The sequence below is a fragment of the Lampris incognitus genome, chromosome 5 (assembly GCF_029633865.1).
Source record: "Lampris incognitus isolate fLamInc1 chromosome 5, fLamInc1.hap2, whole genome shotgun sequence".
Classification (NCBI taxonomy): Eukaryota; Metazoa; Chordata; class Actinopteri; order Lampriformes; family Lampridae; genus Lampris; species Lampris incognitus.
This window is the reverse complement of record NC_079215.1, coordinates 53524901-53547868: the sequence shown is the minus strand read 5'-3', so window position 1 is coordinate 53547868 and position 22968 is coordinate 53524901. Positions and strand designations below refer to the sequence as shown.

Here is a 22968-nt window from a genome sequence, read left to right as displayed (position 1 = left end):
CTCTCCTCGGCGTACACAACAGCCATCCCTCGTGTGGAAGCGGCGCCGTTTATTTGCTCTGTGCGGAAAAGGTGCAATCAGAGTACATTGATTTTCACTCATGGTGAAAAGCTTTTATTGACGTGGCATTTTTCTCCCCAGAAGTGTGGTGGTGGTGGTGGTGGTGGGGGGGGGGGGGTTACGGCAAGGGGGATTGAGACGGTAGGAGGAGAAGGCGGGGGTAAAATTGAGGAAAATCAAGGAAGTGAGACTTCTTCACCGAGGCCCAGCTCCTTGTTAAAGTCAAACCTCTTAATGCCTCGCGCCGCCCTCTGAAAGCCCGGGGAGATGTGGTCGATTTGACGAACCCTGAAATTCAAGGCAAACCTAACGGGGGGGGGGGGGGGGCGTTTAAGAGACCCGTGATGTTTCGCTCAGTGAAAGAAACAATCATGCGAGGGGCGGGAGAGAAAGACCAAAATTAGAGGAGCGGGGGGAAGTGGGTTTTAAATCTGGAGAATTTTCAAAGCCCCCGGGATGCGGACGGACGGACGGACGGACAGAGGTGATCGACAGATTAGCGCACGAGATTATAAATCTGGGAGCCTTCGGCACCTTTCAGGGTTCGCTCGTAAAGCATCATAATCTCTTCGTAAAGCGTTATAATCTCCCCATAAAGAGTCGTAAAGCTTAGCGATGGCTACACCTCTGGAGAGCCAGACGGCGCCTATGTGCTGACATAGCACTAAATCACCTTGCATTGAGACACCCCCCCCCCCACCACCACCCCAACTCCTCTCCTCCTACTAATGCCCTCTTCCTTTGTTTCTTATGGAGGGACTTGCTCGCCACTCTTCCCTCTTCCTCCTCTCTTTCCACAAACCTCTCACTGCCTCTGCTTGTCTTCACGCTCGTCTTCCTTTTTTGCTAGCTTGAAATATGCGGTCATTTTTGTCTGTCTGTCTGTCTGTCTGTCTGTCTGTCTCTCTCCTCTCTCTCTGTCTCTCTTTCTGTCTGTCTGTCTTTCTCCTCTCCTCTCTGTCTCCGCCTCACTCTCTGTCTGTCTCTCTCCATCTGTCCCTCCTCTGTCTCTCTCACTCTGTGTCTGTCTGTCTGTCTCTCTCCATCTGTCCCTCCTCTGTCTCTCTCACTCTGTGTCCATCTGTCTGTCTCTCTTGCTGTCTGTCTCTCTCTCCTCTGTCTGTCTGTCTTTCTCCTCTTCTCTCTGTCTCCGCCTCACTCTCTGTCTCTCTCCATCTGTCCCTCCTCTGTCTCTCTCACTCTGTCTGTCTGTCTCTCTTGCTCTGTCTCTCTCTCCTCTCTCTCTCTGTCTGTCTCTCTTTCTCCTCTTCTCTCTGTCTCCGCCTCACTCTCTGTCTCTCTGTATCTGTCTCTCTCCATCTGTCCCTCCTCTGTCTCTCTCACTCTCTGTCTGTCTGTCTGTCTCTCTTGCTGTCTGTCTCTCTCTCTCGCTCCTCTCTCTCTCTCTCTCTCTCTCTCTCTCTCTCTCTCTCTCTCTCTCTGTCTCTCTGTCTCTCTCTCTCTCTCTCTCTGTCTGTCTGTCTGTCTGTCTGTCTGTCTCTCCTGCTCGCTCTGCCTGTCTCTCTCTCTCTCATGCACTCACTCACACGCAATACACTTCACACACACACACGCACACACACACACCCCAACAGCCACACCCACTCACTCACATCTTCTCGTCGTCTACACACCAATGTTAAAGGGACGCTAGCGCATAAACAGTGCAAGACAAATGAGCTAACAAGGTCGGTTGGAGACACACAACGCATCTCCTCCTTCACACTACGCAGCTGCCAATAATGTCAGATGCTGAGTAACTGCCTGGCAACCGTTCGGCTCCCCTCTAGTGCAGACATTAACACGTATGTCATTCACAGACCATCCATCACCCGCCCCGCGTAGACAACACACGCAGTACAGACAACCCTGACCAGTAAAACCTTCATGAGAGTTGTCAGCAATAAAATGAAATAGAAAACAAACCGGTTGGTTAGCAGGGTCAGTTCTGCAATGTTTATGTGGGCATAGTTTTGTGGAGATGTTTTGATACTTGGTGCTGTGGACTGTGGAAGAATTGCAGTGTTGTGCCTGGTTACCACTCTTGTTTCTTTCTTTCCTCAGTTCTGCCTATCATCATAGATTTGTACTTATCTACCTATCTACCTACCTATCTACCTACCTACCTACCTACCTACCTACCTATCTATCTATCTATCTATCTATCTATCTTCCTACCTATCTACCCATCTATCTATCTATCTATCTATCTATCTATCTATCTATCTATCTATCTTCCTACCTATCTATCTATCTATCTATCTATCTATCTATCTATCTATCTATCTACCTATCTATCTATCTATCCATCCATCTATCTGTGTCAGGACCAGTGTTGGGGAGTAACAGCATACATGTAGCGGCATTATGTATTTGGAATAAAAAATAGGAGTAACTGTATTCAAGTAGTTACAATTTAAATGTATGGTAATCAGAATACAGTTACATTCTTGAAATTAATGGATTACTTAATTTTTTTCCTTTGGTGCCATTCTTATTTTAAGAGGACTGCGACACAAAATGCAGTGAGAGTGAAACCTAAATGTTAGTTCAACAGTAAAACAGTACGCTATATTTTCATCTTTGTCTGAGGTTTTTCTTTCCAACAGCTATGGAAATAAAGAAAAGGACATGGAAAAGTTCTCTTCTTTCTTTCTTTTTTTTACCAAATCAAAAATCATAGATCTTTTGTGTTTACATACTCTTCTAGCCCTTGTTAATATATATTTAAGGGGATCAAAAGCATTCAGCCAGTTGACACAATAGAAGAAACAGAATAGTCTACTCAAGTAAGTAGTATTGTGTGAATGCTACATATGCTGTTACACAAAATGTAAGAAAATATTAAAGTAATCCAAAGTATCCAGAACACGTTACTCACATTAAGTAATCTAACGGAATACGTTACAGATTACATTTCATGGCATGTATTCTGTAATCTGTAGCGGAGTACATTTTAAAAGTAACCCTCCCAACACTGGTCAGGACTAGCAACATGAAGGTCTCTATAAATGCGTTAGCCATTAAAGTGTGGGGAGCAAAATCCTTGTCCTTTCATTCATCTTAGCTGGAAAGTCGTTATTTTCATGGTGGAAATATAATCAAGTGTGTGTGCGTGTGTGTGAGTGTTTGTGTGTGTGTGTTTTCAGAATTGACTGAGACAAATGTTAGCAAGCTGACTGGTTTCTCCAGGGTTGTTTGGGACCGCCGCCACAAAATTCCACCACAAACTCTTCACGCTGAGAGTCTGCAAGCTGGAAGACCCGGGTCTTCCAGCTTGCAGACTGGAGCTGAATTTCAACCGACATACCGTCGGCCACAGATCCTCAAAAAGAACGAAACACTCACTTACTAGCCTACAATACACACACGGACACACACACACACGCACAACCTCTGGAGCTATTATCTTTATTTCACAGGGTGATGGAATCACTGCTTCACAGCATTGTTCTGCAAGCCTGCACCACTGCACTGTGTGTGTGTGTGTGTGCGTGTGTGTGTGTGTGTGTATGAACAGAGCGTGGGTGTTGATTCAAAAATCACGTAACACTATTTAAATACCAGTGAACCCAGTTATCCATGGTCTTCATTACATCCTCGTTGTGTGCATCTTCACAGCAGCCAGCGATTACGTGAGCACGTCCGGTAACAAGGCAGATGTGGGGCCTCAAATGTCAGCCTGCGGTACTGACCCTGGTAACCCGTTTGTGGCCTCCTCTTACGTAGCTCCTGCGCATCTAAATCCACAATCTCGTCACGCTGCTACGTCAAAATGTCTGAACTCGCTGCGTTAGATTGTGGAATGAGGCGGTCTCCCTAAAGAGACCACAGTCCTTCCTGTGGGACACCACGGACGGGTACAGCGCCACATTAGAAAGATCCTCATCGTTCCCAAGATTCAGTACAGCAACGAGTCTCCATATAGTAACAGCTGAGAAACCCCTCTTCGTCTCCAAAACGCTCTCTCTCTCTCACACACTCACACACACAGTGTTAGATTCTACAGCCTGGAAGAGGAAGTCGAGTTATTGCCAAGCATGCGAGCCACGAGTCTGAATTACTGCAATGATTCACCCGCCGTTTCAAAAATAAGATGGAAAAATGGCATAAACGAGTTCCTCTAAACATCCGCCTTTCAATCTAAAAGCCGCTTTTTCCAGCCAACCAACCTCAGGTGGGTTCCATGTACTCCCAGTGCCACGGTGTTAGCCTACCTAGCAGAGCCCATTTCAGAGTCTTTATTTTCATTGAGTGTTCTTCCTCTTTTGGGTGTTTATTTGGGAGCCTAAAAGATCGACCGCTTTTCTAAATAACGGTTTAGCACCACAACCCAGATAGCAAGACTGCTGCAGCCCGGACCCGTCTCGCACCCGACGCTTCCATCCGGCCCGCATACGGCGTGGAATGACGGCACTTGGGCGGTCCGCTCCCGTTTGCCAGATCTGGGCCAGAACCAAGCCATAGCAATGCCGCATGCGGCACATTATTTGCCAAAGGTGGCCCATATTTGTTTTGTGATATTTGGGCCATATTCACCATTTACCACACGGGCCACTTCAGGGTCACATCCAGATTACATGTTGCCCAGAGCACCGCGTCATTGCCAAAAAAAGGCCCACATTTGATTTGGCACATTTGGGCCACATTTGCTATTACACATGTGGGCCACTTCAGGCTCACATCCATTTTGTCAGAAGAAGGCCGTCAGTGCCGCATCATTGCCTCAAGTGGCCGACATCACGCGTTGTTGCTTCACAATTTCCGTCTTCCGTTGCTTGCTGGTCGCATGCGGTAGCGTGCCGCGTTGCCTACAAGTGTTCAAAAAATCACAGGTGGCATCGTTTGTAGGCATTTAACCTGCGTCGCTCGCATTTTAGGGAATGCGCGGGGAAAAAAAGCGTCACGCAGCTTCAGCTGGCAACAAAAGGCTGAAAGTGAAGTTTCTCGGTTCGGCAGCTCCCACTTTTAATTCCATCAGCTGCCGGCTGGGCCCTGAGAGTGCCGAGCCGCCGGAGAGCAGAGATTAAGCTGCACCTGCCAGGTGGGCTCCTCGCTCTGTGTGTGCATGCACGTGCATGCGTCCGTGTCCTTGTACCTGTCCTGACAAGATAACGCCGTCCGCCGGGTACCCAACCGACACATCCAAAGCGCTGCACTCAGCCGCCCGCCAAGATCGGCCTCCACCGTTTTCCACCGAACGTCTAATGTGAGGGCCGGCATCTAGGTTGGGAGCACCGCCCCTTGTAAGTAGGGTCAGAGAGAGCTTCCTGCCTTCATAAGGATAGATGTGGGCAATCAGTGCCTCTCTTTATAGTCTGAGGCCTGGTAGCTGTGTGGCAGGACTACCTGGTCTGTGCAGGTGAGGGAGATTTGGGAAGAAAGATTGGTTGTGTTATTTTATTGGCAGTCTAACTAGTTTCCTTTTTTTCTTTTTTCTCCCTTTTTCTCTCCCCACCTGTACTTGGCCAATTACTCCACTCTTCTCCACTTTTCTTGCATGTAGATTTGTAGTGCAGCTGTGTCCCGACTGATCCGGATTGATGTATGCTCTATAGCCCCACGTTGAAGAGGAAGGCTGCAGATAAATCTGGTCTTTGTTTAACATCATCATATCATATTATGATATGTCCAGTCAGTTTTCACCTCTCCCCTGTTCGAGCCGCAGTAGGCTACTGAGCCAGTCATCTTTACCGGTGCCACTTTTTAAGCCGAGCCCTTATTGAGCAAGATTTAAAGTAGTGCTCTACTCAAACACGTGTTTTTCCTCATATTTATGTCCCCTAAAATGTCTAGCCTTGCCTATACTGACTTGTAGCTGCACCACGTTTGTCACTAGAGCGATGTTTTTCAGCTTGGGCTTATGATTTTTCCTTTCTCTCTCCTTTTGGTCCTTCATTGCAGCAATCATCCCTTCTTATATCGAACCTTTAGCTGGGAATTGAATGCTCTTTTTGAACCTATAAAATCTGCTTGTGTCAACACAGCTAATTGAAGACTATTACGGCCGGTGGGTTTATGCAGAGACATTACATCGGTCCTCCCCGTACACTGTGGCGCCACACGAAGATGGGGAGGAGGAAAGAAATGGTGTGGAAAGTTCTGCTAGGCCTTACACACAGCCATTTCCTTTACAGCTTGGTGTTATGTTCAAGTCTCTTGTGAGTGATCCAGTAAACTAAGTCAGAGTTACATCAGTGGTGTATGAGAACTTGGTCAGCACGGATTCCGATCTGATGGACCAGAATAGCAAATGCTGCAGACCAGAGGCTGAAGCATGTTCGACACAAGCGGCGTATCTTTTCCTTAGCTGGCTTCACTAAGCCTTACCACCGCAGTCACGCTTAAGCGGTGTCACAATGGTGGTTTTAAGTTAACCCGGGTTTTCCTAATCTGGATATGAGCACGTTCACGTGACAAGGGGGCAGTGTTTGGACCATGTGACCAATCGCAAACATTGTTGAAGTTGAAGAACTAATTTTGTTTTAAGTTCTCATCAACCTCATTGCAGAAAAAGTCTAGAAACTCATGGGCTGTGAATGGTGAGCAGCTAATAGACGGCTGCTTTTTAGTAAGTTTAGACACAGTGCTTTTTGCAGCAGATAAAGCACGCTTGTATATTCTGATAAACACTCATGCCAAGATAGGTAAAAAACTTCCAATTTTGATTTCCGCCATTTACGTTTCAGTCTCCTGCAGGATCACTTAGGAGCATGTGACTCGTTGTTAAACAGGGGTGTAGGTCTCTTTAGTCACCTAGCTCCGGTAGTGAGAGGTGCAAACTGAATCGAGGAGACTAGAGAGGGCCACATTTAAGTCACTAGTGAGATTTTCAACAGAGTCAGTCTCTACAGTGAAAGGAGCCAAGACTTCAGGCAGCTGCTGGCCAAATGCAGCTACACAGGATGGACCAATGCGGTGAGTGGCAATTACATCTGTGCTGACATTAACTGGACAGGCCAATAATGCTTCATATTTGATGAGAAAATTATCTGACTCAGCAGATGTGGTTGGCAAGACATTCAGATCAGAAACAGCTATCCCTTTAGATGAAACCAAATCAAGAGTGTTACCACTGAAATGAGGCGACTGTTGAACAAACTGAGCGAACCCAAAAGTATCAGCTAGTGCCAGAAAGGCTTTACCCTAGAGGATCAGCAGCCTTATTCAGATGAATATTGAAATCACAGAGAATTAGTATCTCATCAGCATGAGTAACAAGACCTGACACAAATTCTCCAAATTCTTCAAGAAATAGTGAGTAAGAGCCAGGAGGTCAATAGAATATCACAATTTGGACTGGGCCAAGTCTATTCATGGCCGAGGGAGATGGACCCAGTACAAGAGCCTCAAAAGATTGGAATTTAGAGTCAAGTCCGGAAGATTGAAAATAGATTTGTAAATTAAGGCAACACCACCACCCTGTTTATTTACCTGAGCCACACGTACATAAGTAATGGGGTCATTTGAAAAAAAAAATTCTCAGCTGGCCTAGCATACGTAGCCTGAAGTCGAGTGACATCTTTAGAAGACCTTATTATCTGAGATTCGTACTTGGCCAATTACCCCACTCTTCCGATCCATCCCGGTCGCTGCTCCACCCCCTCTGCCGATCCAGGGAGGGCTGCAGACTACCACATGCCTCCTCCGATACATGTGCAGTCGCCAGCCGCTTCTTTTCACCTGACAGTGAGGAGTTTCGCCAGGAGGACGTAGTGCGTGAGAAGATTACTCTATCCCCCCCAGTCCCCCCCCCCAAAACAGGTGCCCCAACCGACCAGAGGAGGCGCTAGTGCAGCGACCAGGACACATACCCACATCTGGCTTCCCACCCACAGACACGGCCCATTGTGTCTGTAGGGACACCTGACCAAGCTGGAGGTAAAACAAGGATTCGAACCAGCGATCCCCATGTCAATAGGCAACGGAATAGACCGCCCCACCACCTGGACGCCCCATTATGAGGCCACTGCCATATAATCAAAGAAGATGTTGACCTTTATGTACAGAAAATGGAAAAATGTATTGAGGCTCTATTAACAAGATGAAAATTTTCTCTGGTCTGTTTACATAACATTCATGGTCTAGATGTACACATAACAGACCTCAAACATGATCACAGGCTATTGGACACTGACATCATTTGTATTACAGCAACATGGCTGCAACACAATGCACCACATAATAATATTGCAATGCCAGGATGGGCATGTCATCATAAAGGCAGGTCTCAATCATACAGCAACATGGCAATTTTCTCTGGTTTACAGAAAGAACAACATGGTGGTGTTGACTTCTATCACAAAACCCACACCATTTCTATCATTCTAGATGGGCCATGTAGGCAAAATAATAATGGGTAACTTGAATGACAACACACTTGTTTCGAAATCAATCGAAAACTTCATTCAGCAACAAGGTTACAGTCGTGTCTGTGAATGTTCTCATTCATCCAGGTCATGGTTATCCAAAGGAGTTGAATCAAGTGCAACTGGAGTTGGTATATATCCGTGAAGACGTTTCGCCTCTCATCCAAGAGGCTTCCTCAGTTCGTGCCTTTCTGACTAGACTTGGATGAGAGGCGAAATGTCTTCACGGATATATACCAAGTCCAGTTGCACTTGATTCAACTGCTTTGGAAAAGGTTACAGTCAAACTGTAACCACACCAACAACAGAAAATAGGACAGTAACTGATCACATTTATGTAAAAGACATTGATCCTACAATTGTCAATATACAAGTAATGTCCACGTACTAAAGCTACCATGAATATATTTCTATGGATTTCTTACTTAATAAGTAGGGCCTGCAACATTCATCACAAAGTAGATTTTTCATATTTCACAATTTTGTGAAACCGTGCTATCTAGTGTCCAGTTGGCGCCACTAGCTCCTAAGTGGGACACGGGAAACTGCGTCGGGTTTCGTGTTAATAGGACTGATTGTCGTATCCCCCTCTTGTTTGTAATGGTGATGGACAGGTTGACGGACGAGATCAGGCAGGAGTCTCCGCGGACTATCATGTTTGCGGATGACATTGTGATCTGTAGCGAGAGTAGGGAGCAGGTTAAGGAGGTATTCGCTGGCAAGAAGAGGAATTAAGGTCAGTAGGAGCAAGATGGAATACATATGCATGAATGAGAGGGAGGACATCTGAATGGTTATGATGCAAAGAGTAGAGGTAAAAAAGGTGGAGGAATTTAAATACTTGAGGTCAACTGTTCAAAGTAATGGGGAGTGCGGAAGAGAGGTGAAGAAGACAGTGTATTCAGGATGGAGTGGGCCAAGAAGAGCGCCAGGAGTGATTTGCACCAGAAGGGTACCAGCAAGAGTTAAAGGGAAGGTCTATAAGATGGTAGTAAGACTAGCTATGTTATATGGTGTGGAGATGGTGGCACTGACAAAAAGACAGGAGGCGGAGCTGGAGGTGGCAGAGTTGAAGATGCTAAGATTTTCATTGGGAGCGACAAGAAGGACAGGGTTAGGAATGAGCACATTAGAGGGACAGCTCAGGGTGGATGGTTCGGAGACAAAGCAAGAGGGGCAAGATTGAGATGGTTTGGACATGTGTGGAGGAGCGATGCTGGGTATATTGGTAGAACGATCCTGAATATGGAGCTGCCAGGCAAGAGGAAGGCCAAAGAGGGCGTTTATGCATGTGGTGAGGGAGGACATGCAGGTGGCTGGCATGACAGAGGGAGATGCAGAGGACTGGAAGAGAGTTTGAAACAGATGATCCGTTGTGGTGACCTCTAACGGAAGCAGCCAAAAGTAGTGGTAATAGTAGTAGTAGTAGTAGCAGTGGACTGTTACCTTGTTGTGGTGGAGAAGCTTCCATGGTCCTGTGATCTCAAGAGCAATGCCATCTGGTGCTATGCTCCTGGTAGGGTCAACCATAGTGGTAAGGTCAAGGGGGAGGTCCCTGACAAACAGCAATCTAACCAACACCTCAACGGTGGAATGGGCAGAGAATGATGGCTGACTTTAGGGAAGCATCACAAAGCCTGGGAAGGCGGATGACGGCTGTAGCAGAAATGGGCCCCCCATTCGGGCGTCCGGGTAGCGTAGCAGTTTATTCCATTGCCTACCAACATGGGGATCGCCAGTTCGAATCGCCGTGTTACCTCCGGCTTGGTCGGGTGTCCCTACAGACACAATTGGCCGTGTCTGTGGGTGCGAAGCCGGATGTGGGTATATGTCTTGGCCGCTGCACTAGTGCCTCCTCTGGTCGGTCGGGGTGCCTGTTCGAGGGGGGGGGGTAGCGGGATCCTCCCCCGCTCACTATGTCCCCCTGGTGAAACTCCTCACTGTCAGGTGAAAAGAAGCAGCTGGCGACTCCACATGCCTGAGGCATGTGGTAGTCTGCAGCCCTCCCCGGCTCGGCGGAGGGGGTGGAGCAGCAACCAGGATGGCTCGGAAGAGTGGGGTAATTGGCCAGATGCAACTGGGGAGAAAACAGGGGGGAAAAGAACTGGTCCCCTAGTCATCTTGGACTCCATGCCACTGCATCCTGACCCAGATCTGTCAAGGACCGTGTGGTGGCTGTATGTGCATCAGTCTCCCCGCCTTAAACAAAGTCATGCACAGGCGTCCTCCATAAAGGGAATCTACCATAACATCACGAATTAAGTCCTATGGTGACCAGCAAGTGGCGTCGGGGGCAGGATTGTGACATCTGGAAGCCCCTAGTCATGAGCCGGCACATCAGGCGGTGGGTGCTAGATTCAGTCGCTGGGCGCTTGGAACGAGGTAGAACGAGCCCTTCGGTAGCTGCACCCATGACTGAGCAGCCATCTTTAGGATTCAGTCTGCTCACCTCACCTGGGGAAGGGGCTAGAAAAGGTGCCCTAAAAACAGCCTGCCTCAAACCTCCTGACTGGATTACCACATACAGAGGGATCACCACATGCGGTCAGAAAAACATAAACATGAACTTTAGAACCTGGAATGTGCGCACACTGATGGATAGTGCAACTAGCGACAGACCGGAGAGGAGAACAACGATCATCGCTAGAGAACTGAAGAGATGCTGGATTGAAATAGCTGCCCTTTCTGAACCCAATGGGCAGATGAAGGACAACTGAAGGAGGAGAAGGGTGGTTACACTTTCTTATGGAAAGGAAAATCTGCTGATGAGCCCAGGATCCATGGTGTTGGATTTGCCATCAGGAACCAGATCATCAGCCACCTATCTGAACTTCCTGTGGGGTTCAGTGAGTGTCTCATGACCATCCATTTTGGTGCTTGCCAACAACCAGATGGCAACAGTTGTTAGCACCTATGCTCCTACTTTAGACTCTGAAGCGGAAGTAAAAGAACGCTTTTACGCCTGCTTAGACGAGACACTGTCAAAAATCCCCAAGGAGATAAGATTATTCTCCTAGGAGACTTCAATGCTGGGGTCAGATGAGATTAACACCTCTGGAAGGGCACTATAAGAAAGGAAGGCATCGGGAACACCAACACCAATGGAGCAGAACTCCATTGGAACAGCAGAAATGAGCTCAGTATGACCTCACCATCACTAACACAAACTAAAACAAGTTCGAAAAAGTAGGTTTCGCAAATTTTCCAATTTTGTGAAAAAGTGCCACGTAGTGGCTGATTGGCACCACATTTTGCAAAGAGACTCAGGAAAGAGGAAAGTCACTCAGAGAGACATGGGAAACTACTAAGCAAAATTTTTGGTTTATATGTGTGATTGTTGCCAAGATAAGCAACACTTCCTGTTTTGACTGCAACGTAGAGGAAGATATTCCTTCATAACTTTTGCATTTTTCTTTTCTTTTTGGATTATCAAACTTCTTTTAATATATTTTGATCATCGGGGTCCATAGATTCTAGGTGCAAAGTTTTGTGCAGATTGGGCTTACAGCCTAACAGGGGTGGGCAATCTTATCCAGAAAGGGCCGGTGTGGGTGCAGGTCTTTGTTCTAACCAGCTGATCCCACTAATCAACCAGTAGAGCCTTTGCTGAGGAACTTGATTAGGAGACACAGGTGTGTAACTGCTTGGTTAGAACAAAGACCTGCACCCACACCGGCCCTTTCTGGATAAGCTTGCCCACCCCTGGAGGAGGAGTTTCGAAAAAGTATGTTTCACATTTTACAACATTGTGAAAGGCGCCACCTAGTGGCAGATTGGTGCCAACTTTTACGCATAGCCTCAGGGAGACCTGGGAACCTCTTGAGCCAAGTTGTGTGTTAATAGGAGTGATTGTTGCCAAGATATGCAACACATCCTGTTTTGACTGAAACCTAAAGGAACTTGTTCTTTTAAAGCTTTTGTATTTTTTTTGGATAATACAAATTCTTTTAATAACTTAACACGGGGGTTCATAGATTCTAGGTGCAAAGTTTCATGAAGATTGGACTTACAGTCTAGGTAGGAGTAGTTCAAAAAAGTAGGTTTCACATATTTCGCAATTTTCCGGGGAAATAAAGTTTGTTGGCAGAAATGGGCGTGGCCGTACATGTGACGTTTTTGAATGTGAGATGTACAATGTGGGAGGGTACGACTACATGTACGTAACTTTTATGGTGTATGCTGCAGTACCGCATTTACTGATGGAATAATAATAATAATAATAATAATCTGAGTGATAACAATAGGCTTCCCAGCACTGCCGGGTATTGGGAGCCACACTGCTTTGCAACGTGTGGCCCCCAGCCCCCTCGGCTTGGCTCCCTAATAAACAATTCAAGTTGTGTTGCGTTACTTTTACTTTTGTCCTGACTGACGGGGTCGAAAGTCACAATGCGCAACTGCCGTTCAAAGTCGAACTATACTGAAGATCATTCCGTTTTGTACAAAGTAGCACCTGGTATTCCTAGAACACACATGGAAGCTGTTGATCACAACAACAGTTAGTTTCTGAGTGTAACGTTATCTTTAAAAATTACATTTATCTGAAAAGTGTTACTTTCGACCCGGTTCTTCCCTACTCATCAGGAAAAGCCAAAGGGTTTTGTTGGTCTCGAAAAACTCTTGCCTTCCTGAGAGACCCTCTCATTAGCCACGTACTGAGGCCCATGGGATCATCTAGGAACGGCGATGCCATTTTCCAAGAGAACTGATTGGTCAGTAGGCAGTGCTTTTACACATGTTGATCTGTTACCTCGAACCTGATCCGGAGCAGGTTACCCCGGTAACAAGGATACCCCCGTCGTGACACCTAAAACCCAGGGTTAAACCTGAAGTTACCCCGCTAACCCCAAATCCTGCTTCATAGTATAGGCCTCGGCTGTTCTCGAGAGTGAATCGAGAGTGAAAACATCCCTGAGCATCTTACAGGTCAGCAATAGAGGAGTCTCATATGGTCTGACCTGAGGAAGACTACTCGGCTGCCTGGTGGGTTGGTGTCAGGCAGGTCTCCCATCCTGTTCATAACAGTAAAAGCCAGACACAATCTACCACGGGACACGATGATTACCCCCCCCCCTCTGTTACATTACCTCTTCATCACTCTTCTTCCTCCCTTTCTTCCTCGCTCTCTTTCTCAGTTTCAATTTCTCTCCCTCTGTTTTCGTTCCGTCTCTCTCAGTTTCTCTCTTCGCCTCATCTTCTTTCTCCGTCTCTCTCTCAGCTTCTTCCTCACAAACTATACAGAAGACAAAAGCAATGAAATGAGCGCAAAACCCTAAACGAGCATAACACAGAACTAAGCAGGGCAGTTCTCTTTATCTTTTTTGTCCAATTCCAGACTTACATTATATGAGTTAAACACACAGTCATCTAACCCTGGGCTCCGGGACACCGGGTATTTCACAGTCTTACCAGAAAAGACAAATCACCCACATGTGCTGCACATATCCTCCCAAATAAACTCAGCGCCTCTGTAGAAACATCACTCCTTTCTCGTCACTCACCCCCAATCTTAGGCTCACACCCACGCATGTGCACATATATGTACAGCATCGACCGTCTTCTGTTCACCTCCGTCCTTCTGAGAAAATAACAGGAAATATATGAGGAAGTCGAGCGGTGATGCACCGTGACTGTGGATCTCGTTTCATCACAGCCTGAAGACACGATGAGTATCACCCGGCTCTTACACAGCCCAGGACACCTCTGAAAGGCAGCGTGTGCTCGTGGTTGTAAATGTAAGTGTGTGTATGTACGCTGTGGTTTGGTGCGCTGCATGTGTATTGCGAGTGTGCGCTTAGCAAAGAAGGAAGTATTCGGCGGCAGCCACGTGTCACGGGTCAATGTCAGAGTGAGCACATTTGTGTTCCCTCGTCGCGTCCCCCAATGCTTCAGCTATGACAAAAGCAGCGCTGACCAAAGTCTTCGTTCTGGTGATCCTTGCCTTCATCATCTGCCTCCCAGAGTTCTTCACGTTTTACAGAGGTGAGTGACCCACACTTGGCATGGAGGTCCTGTGCGTGTGTGTGTGTGCGTGCATGTCTCTTATGTGCGTCCGTACGTCCACGCGAGTGTATGTGTGCGCACCTGCATGCACATGTGCGCAGCCTCACGTTGAGACGAGAACCTTCGGAGCTTTAGAGAAGATCAAATGGTTTGCACCGCCTCGCCCGCACTGCAGCTTTGGCGAACGATAACCGATGAGGACTTTCACTGCAGGAGCCTTTAAAAGAAGAAAAAACAAGTGTTCTTCATTTCCGCGCTCTTCCCTCTTCTGTCTCTCAATCTCATTTTGTTTCTCTCAGAGATTTCACATACGGAGGCATACAGTCTTGGAACGGCAGGATCCGTTCACCCGTTACATGACCTTAAAATCCCCTAGAAGGAATCGAAAAGCTTGTTTTCTCTTTGCGCACAACTCGTGCGTTCACACGGGTGCTTGCACGTTTACCTCGGCGGCACACTTCCTCCCTCTCCGCAACTCTGCATCGAAGAAGGTTGAACCAGTTCATCTGGATATAATGTTTATGGACAGATAACGTTTCATCACTCATCTAAGTGACATCCTCAGTCACTTCCTCAGACTGAAGATGGTTACTTAAGATGAGTGATGAAACGTTATCTGTCCATAAACATTGTATCCAGATGAAATGATTCAACCTTCTTTGATTCTCTTAACTGGATTATCGAGCATGCATCAAGACACAAGTCTGCATCCTTCTCTTGCCCCCCCCCCCCCGTCTCAGTATCTTAATGGATAGAAATGAAATTTCTCATTTTGGGATCAATGCTGTTAGACCCGGACGACCTAGGCCAGTGGTGCCCAACCCTGCTCCTGGAGAGCTGCCCTCCCGCCGGTTTTCACGCCAACCCCGATTTAACACATCTGATTCAATTAATCAAGGTCTTGGTCAGTAGGTATAGAATCAGGTGTGTTAAATAAGGGTTGGAGTGAAAAAACGGCAGGACGGTAGCTCTCCAGGAGCAGGGCTGGGCACCACTGACCTAGGCATAGTTTGCTCTCTTCGTTTTCCCTCTCCTCCTGACCTGAACTCAAGAACCCAAATTAGAAACAAACAATATCTCCATTCTGCAGCAGTCTAAGATTTCTCAATGGTGCGTATGTGTGTGTCTGAGGAAGAGGACGAGAGAGAGAGCACTAGACTCATAATGTGCCTTTCGCAGGCACACAGACACGGCGACACCCGAGAGCGGTGGTGTTTCGGTCATCTAATCTCATCCGTCTTTCTTTCCCTTTAGTTTCAAAGGTGAATTTCCTCTGCACTCCCTACCAGCACTCGGAAGAACTGAATCCAGCGAGGAACGGGGAAACAGCGGGGGCACGGGAGGAGGCCGAGCTGACCCGGAGGGGCGAATTTGACCCATGTCTGACTCTAGAAAGTGGAAACCAGAAGCCTTTCGGCACCAGAAGAAACTGGAGTAAAGGAATGGAAGTTGGGTCCAACTCCGGCGGTAGAAGTGATCCTGGCGTCGGCTGGTTTGCATGCGAGACAGACGTGGATATGATGGATCTAAACAATGACAGCTTGCTGCCAGGTGGGCAGATCACCAGCAGGGTCTTTTGTTGCTTTATCTCTCAGTCAGCAGTCTCTAACCGCATGGGATTGGGCACATGGGGCCGTGTACACAAAGGTTTTCACTTCAACCGAAAATCCCCCATCTGATTTCACTACCGAGAACCCGCCTTTGGTTGACGGCACGCTACTTTATGAAACCAGCCTCAGTGTAGTGCTCGGCTGCAATCAAACCTTGCATTACGTCACTCTCGATAGTTCAGGTTTGGAGACTGATCAGCCTTTTCAGGGCCCGTTTCAATAAGATCAATCAACCAATCAGTCACGTCAGCCGATCAAAGTTTATGTAACGTGGGTGTTCGCAGAGGGCGGCGTGGTGGCGCAGTGGTTAGCGCGGTCGCCTCACAGCAAGAAAGGTCCTGGGTTCGAGCGCCGGGGTAGTCCAACCTCGGTGGGTGGTCCCGGGTCGTCCTCTGTGTGGAGTTTGCATGTTCTCCCCGTGTCTGCGTGGGTTTCCTCCGGGCGCTCCGGTTTCCTCCCACAGTCCAAAGACACGTAGGTCAGGTGAATCGCCACACTAAATTGTCCCTAGGTGTGAATGTGTGTGTGTGAGCCCTGTGATGGTCTGGCGGCCTGTCCAGGGTGTCTCCCCGCCTGCCGCCCAGTGACAGGCTGGGATAGGCTCCAGCATCCCTGCGACCCTGAGAGCAGAAAAAGCAGTTTGAATAATGGATGGATGTTCACAGAGGCCGTCTCAAAGCACTGAGCAATAAAGTACAACGGACCATAGAAAAATATGGGAGGAAACTAATCCAATAAGAGACAAGAACAGGAATACACAAAGTGACCATCACTCAGATACAAAATAACATATTTCAATCAAAGTAAAAAGAACGGTGGACAATCAAGACACAGTTACACACAATTCAATCTTCCGTTCAGTCGTCGACACCACCAACTCATAATCTATCCGTTTGTCTGAAGGTTTAAAGGTGACAACAGAGGTGTCTGTTGTGGTCCACGTCGGGGGAGAAGGCTCCTCCCTGCATCTAAAACTGTACGGCCAGGTCCCCCACAGCTCCCTGCACATCCATCCGCCAGGAGAGAGAGCGGAGGAGGAAGACCACGAGGAGGACCAAGTGCAGAGGGATTTCTACTGTTGCCTCCCTGTACCGCCCACCCCAGAGACAACCAATCACAGCCGTTGTCTCCTTCGGCTATCCAACGAAACACTTTTCACCTCGACGGAGAGGGCAACGCCGCCGTTGAGATTGGAGAGCAAAGGTTCGCACTAGGCCGAAAGACCAACAAAAAAATCTCTTCCGCTTGCTTTGCTCCCAAGTTGCCATCGCTTCACTTGACTTTCGCTTGGGAAATATTCACATCGCTGCGCCGAGATGGAGAATAGATGAGATCGGAGGGATAAAGAATAGAAGACGAGGGGAATGGAGAAAAGAGGATAAGATCGGTCAGGACAGGGGAGTAAATCAGTTTCGTTATCATGGTGGGGGGGGAGACACATCCAGCATCACTTGAGCCCGTTTTGTCCCCCATTCAGTTCAACAGAAACAGTTCCCTGGGCTCCAGCTTTGGGCCCCCCCCCCCTCTCTCTCTCTCTTACAGGACGATCAGTCAGTCTGTCCAGATTTATAATTCATCTTAATCCACTGCATGTCCAGGGCTCTTATTGATTCTGGCTTGGATTCTGTCTAGTCTGCTCTTCTGCACTCCCTCATGCTTAGAGCCACCGCTAACAAATATTTTTTTTTAATATCACACTGAAAGAATGATGAAGTCAAACTGAGTTCTTTTCTCTCTCCATCCATCTTGCTTTCAACTCTCGGTCCCATTTCCAGACACCCCCCCCTCACACACACACACACCTTTTCTTTTCCTATATTCACTTTCTCTCCAGTGTCTCCTTTACTGCTTCTTCCTCAACATCTTTACCACCCCTGTTTGCTCTCTGCCGTCGTTTTCTCGTCCCTTGTTTCTCCTTCCCCCGTCTCTCTTCCTATCCCTCCCTCCGACTAGTCTTCCTACTCTCACTTGTCAACTTCTTTTCCACATCTTTGCATCGCACTTTCTCCAAAAGTGTCTTTTTTTATTTTGCCCCGCTTCTTATTCCCCTCATATTCTGTGGCGGAGCTTGTATAATGAGAGTCCCTTTGGGCTTCCTGTCTGACGGTATTATCTGTGTCTGCGTTCGTCTCCGCCTCTCCTCCCACCAGGTGAGTGGTGGTGTGTGTTCAGGGTGCTGTGGCTGGCTCTGCTGTGTGTGGTGCTGCTGATTGTGATCACCGCAGTGCTGGGGCAGGTCTACAGACAGAGACGTGGCGGCATCAGTGAGACTAACACACACACACACACACACACACACACACACACACACACACACACACACACACACACACACACATACGTCTTTGTGAGGAGCCCCATGGACCACATTCATTCCCTGGCCCTTAACCCTACCCAACCTTAACCAGTGGAAATACATACATGCCTGACGTTAACCTGAATTTAATGCTAATTTTAACCCTAACTCCAGGTCCTAACCCTAAATCACACCCTTAGAGAAGTGAGGACCGGCCAACATGTCCTCACTCGGCAAAAATGTCCTCATTCTGATGGTTCAAAACCCAAATCGGTCCTCACAAAGATAGAAGCACAAGAACACACACACACACACACACTCTCTCTTCTGGATCGCCACCTTGTTGTGGTGGAGCAGCTCTCTCTCTCTCTCTCTCTCACACACACACACACACACACACACACACACACACACACACACACACACACACACACACACACACACACACACACACACACACGATGCCACCCAGATAGCATCCAGATCCACTTCAGGCAATGATGCGGCACTGACGGCCTTCTTCTGGCCCTGACAAAATGGATGTGAGCCTGAAGTGGCCCACATGTGTAACAGCAAATATGGCCCAAATGTGCCAAATCAAATGTGGGCCTTTTCTGGCAAAGACGCGGTGCTCTGGGCAACATGTCATCCGGATGTGACCCGGAAGTGGTCCCGTGTGGTAAATGGTGAATATGGCCCAAATACCACAAAACAAAATAATGGGCCACCTTTGGGCAAATAATGTAGCACCCGCGCCATTGCCGTGGCTTGGTTCTGGCCCAGATCCGGCGACCAGGAGCGGACCGCCCACGTGCCGTCGTCCCACGCGGTACGCGGGCCGGACGAACGTGGGCCGGGCCGCAGCAGTGTCGCTATCTGGGCCCGAACGCGCAGCCGCACGTGAAAGTTCACCGATCCCCCCCCCCTCTCTCTCTCTCCCCTCCCCCCTCCCTCTCTCCTGTCAGAGAAGCCCGAGGTTTTCCAAGTTCGCGGCTACCGCGCCAGTCCCCCCTCCAACGGTAAGGGACGCATCAGCTTAGCTAACGCACCACTCCCGCATGGCCCCGCAAAACCCACTTTCTCAAACTTATCTCGTCTCCGTTATGTGCTCGCACACCTCGCCGCTAACGTTTGTCCTCTTCCCGCAGGCTCCGGTCCGTCCTTCGGGGGGCATCCAGGTACGTATTTCAGATGCTGGTTTTAGCTTTCCGTCCAGCGGAGGAACGTACGAGCGCAGCGGCGGCTGGCTAATTATCGGGGGGGGGGGGGCGCCGTTTACCTCGGCTATACATAAGACGGTGGGTTGATTGACAGTCGAGACGAGGCGTGGTGGTGGGTGGGAACATGATTGACAGCCACGAGAATTGTCCAATCACGTTAGATCGAAAACCACGGAGACAACACCAATTCGCTGCCGATGAAAGTGGGCGTGTCTGGGGCGCGCAGAACTGCGCCCCCTGGAGAATCCGAAGGAACCAATCAGACGGCAGCCTCGGGTCACCTGCTCGCCACAAGTTTGAGGGCTTACATAAGGTATTGTAGCGAATTCGGGGGGGCAGTCCGAGATACCGTCGCCACAACCGGGACGGGAACCCGTATTTCCTGCACCGCAAGCGACAACGTTAACCAGTCAACTAAAGGGTCCGACCCGTTTGTCAAGGACCAACGTGTCTACTTATCCATGCACGTTACAGTATGGTTTGGCCGGCGCCCCTCACCCAGGAAGTGTGTGTATTCAGACCATGGATGTATTATAGTAGAACTATTAATAGTACTATAATACATCCGTGATTCAGACAGAAATCAGCCAAATACCATCCATCCATCCATTATCTGAACCGCATATCCTGCGCTCTGGGTCGCGGGGATGCTGGAGCCTACTTCCAGCAGTCATTGGGCGGCAGCCAGGGAGACAATGTCGACAGGCCGACAGGCCGTTGTAGGTCCGAGCTTTTAGTCGACTGGTTAACGTGGTCTGCCGTGGTGCGGGAGATCAGAGTTCGCGTCCTGGCTGCGGCGGTTCCCAGGCTGCCCCCTGAATTCGTTGGAACTAATATTTAATGGTTGCTGACAGGCGCTCACCGGCTGAAAAACACGTTTATTTCACAATTATTTGCATTATACAATTAATTATAGTTAACATGTTTAAGTAGATTTTCATCTCTTGATGTTAGAAGGGGGCGGAGCCCCAGAGCCCTGTACTGGCCAGCCACCACTGGTTCTGACCATTGTTGGGACGCTAATAAAAACAGAATTGGATGCTTCTTCTTTTTATGCTACCTCCCATTGGCGTTTTATGATCCATAACAAATAACCTAAGATTGAAATATGAATGTATTGTATAATAATGATAACATGGGATGTATATTTCAGGAGAGATGTGCACAGAGATGATCAAACCAAAAGGTAAACGCCTCTTGTTCTTCAGAACTGCAATACTCAATGAAACTGTGACAATTTAGATCCTCGGGAAAATAGTTTGATTCATTAATTGGCTGAAAAAACGGAAGGTGGTGACAAGGAGTTTACCAGAACGGATCCAACTTCGACTTCAACACATTCAGCAAAGTGAGATTTTTCACTACGAGGAGCTGAGATTTGTCTGTTGCCTTACAGGAAAGGCCCGTGGCTTTCTGGAGTCCCACTGTGGCCTAGGTCTGTTGTGTAACTTTTCTAACCGTAAGACAATTAGCTTAACCGATGACTGCATTCCGCATTTTAACATCACTTTCATTTTTCTTTCCAAATCTAAAGCGCTATTCCCCATCGAAGAGGTTGAATTGTCAGGTAAAGAATTAATCAAATGTACACTCAACATGCAAATGCAATCACACACACACACACACACACACACATACACACACACACACACACACACACACACACACACACATATTAGGGGTGTTGCGATATACCTGTATTGACGATAATCGTGATATTTTAAAAAAAATTGATACTGTGGTGACCCACATCTATATAACGAGAGACATTCACCTAAGAGGACGGTGTACCTTTAAGGGAAGAGGCGAGGGGTCAGATAATGCACTTCCGCTTCCGGTTGACAGCTCAGCGTCGTTGTCGAATGTATGACATGCCAAGTTGGAGCTAGTAAACTACCTCGACTACGTCTACGCTCACGTCTCCTGTCTCGTTGTTTTCTAACTCCACAATATCATGTTAATCAGAATCATAATACTTTATTCATCCCCGAGGGGGAATTTGGTAATAATAATAATACACATACGATAATATCGTGTAACTAATCCAGCGCCTCTTCAGTCATTTCTGTTTCTTTCCATTCTCGCTGCCCCCCCCCCCCACACACACACACACACCCCTGACATGACACCGTGACCTGTAACTAGCTAGCTAGCTAGCTACTACCCCAGTGTGTGGCTAATACTGCTGCGCAAAACCCTGTCATGAAAAATGGAAAGAGGAAAAACGAAGTAAGGACATGGTCAGTGGACACTAAATGACAGTACACCAGAGTGGCTAGCTGTCAGCATGTGGTCTCACACCCTGCTCCCCACAAAGGACTTTCAGGTGACTCTGTATTGATGGCGGATGTTAGGCCTTGTGGAGCTTCTGTTTATCAGTTCATCTGGTTACCTCTTCACTATCAATTAAGTGTTATTGTTCTTTCTGCATACTTTTGTAGTTACGGTTACAGACACTCTCCCCACCGTCCTACACTCGTATTTTGAGTTTGATCCATTTGCCAGAAAAAGAGACAAAACACACAATAAACAAAATTAAAGGTGAACTCTTTTGGCCACGATAATCGTGTAGCGAAAATCTGATATCGTGACATCCCTAACATACACCCACACACACACACATACAAATTAAACATGTTATCATGGTGATTATGGTTATTATTGTTGCTGTTGATAAGAATGAGGCTCATAAAGCGTGCATCTCTCAGACCTCTCAGACACCGTGCTGGATGGAGAGACGGGCTGTCATTCATGTGACGTCACCGGAGACTACAACCGTAAGCTACCACCTACTGGCTCAGTCATCCCCCGTCACGTACACATCACTGTTGGAATCACTAAATACCAAAGTATAGAAATAATGAGTTTTCTCTGCATGAGTATTGCTATTAAATGTATATTTCAGTGGTTTGTAGTCTTTGCCGTGATAAAGTCAAAACAAAATCAAACCAAGCTACATTTTGATATGTGATTATATGAGTTGGAATAAAGCTTCTCTATGTCTGTAGACTTGACAGTTTTGTACACAAATTCTGTTGGCACTTATTACTGATACAGGTGCCTTCAATTGGAGCACAAACGGGGGAAAAAACAGGGATATCAGCCCTATCCATGCTGTCTCTCACCTCATCAACCCTTTTCTCTCCGATTTTCCCATTCCCGTCTGTTTACTCCCTCACCCTCACCCTTTCCCCCACCTGTTTACTCCCGATCCCTCACCCTTCCCCTCACAGCCAAACTGCATCATCGAGGCCACCCTTCCAGCTCCTCCTGTACTGAGGAGCAGGCCTAGCGAGGGAACGGCCCCCGTGAGCGGAATGGAAAAAGAAGGGCGGCATAAATCTATCACGGCCGGCTTCTCACCAAGCTCTTCAACATGACGACAATAAAAACACGAGTCACTGAGACGG

At 47.8% G+C, this 22968-nt stretch overlaps 1 protein-coding gene across 1 annotated transcript; it reads left to right on the top strand.

Moving 5' to 3' along the window:
• The first annotated feature begins 14091 nt into the window (after nucleotides 1–14091).
• Nucleotides 14092–22948, top strand: LOC130112726 (uncharacterized). The gene is made up of 11 exons (XM_056280201.1): nucleotides 14092–14411; nucleotides 15687–15983; nucleotides 16946–17245; nucleotides 18193–18306; nucleotides 19304–19357; nucleotides 19487–19516; nucleotides 20712–20744; nucleotides 20955–20993; nucleotides 21093–21125; nucleotides 22267–22335; nucleotides 22792–22948. The coding sequence occupies exons 1-11, from the start codon at nucleotides 14324–14326 to the stop codon at nucleotides 22848–22850; spliced, it is 1116 nt and encodes a 371-aa protein (XP_056136176.1). The 5' UTR covers nucleotides 14092–14323; the 3' UTR covers nucleotides 22851–22948.
• Nucleotides 22949–22968: the final 20 nt, after the last annotated feature.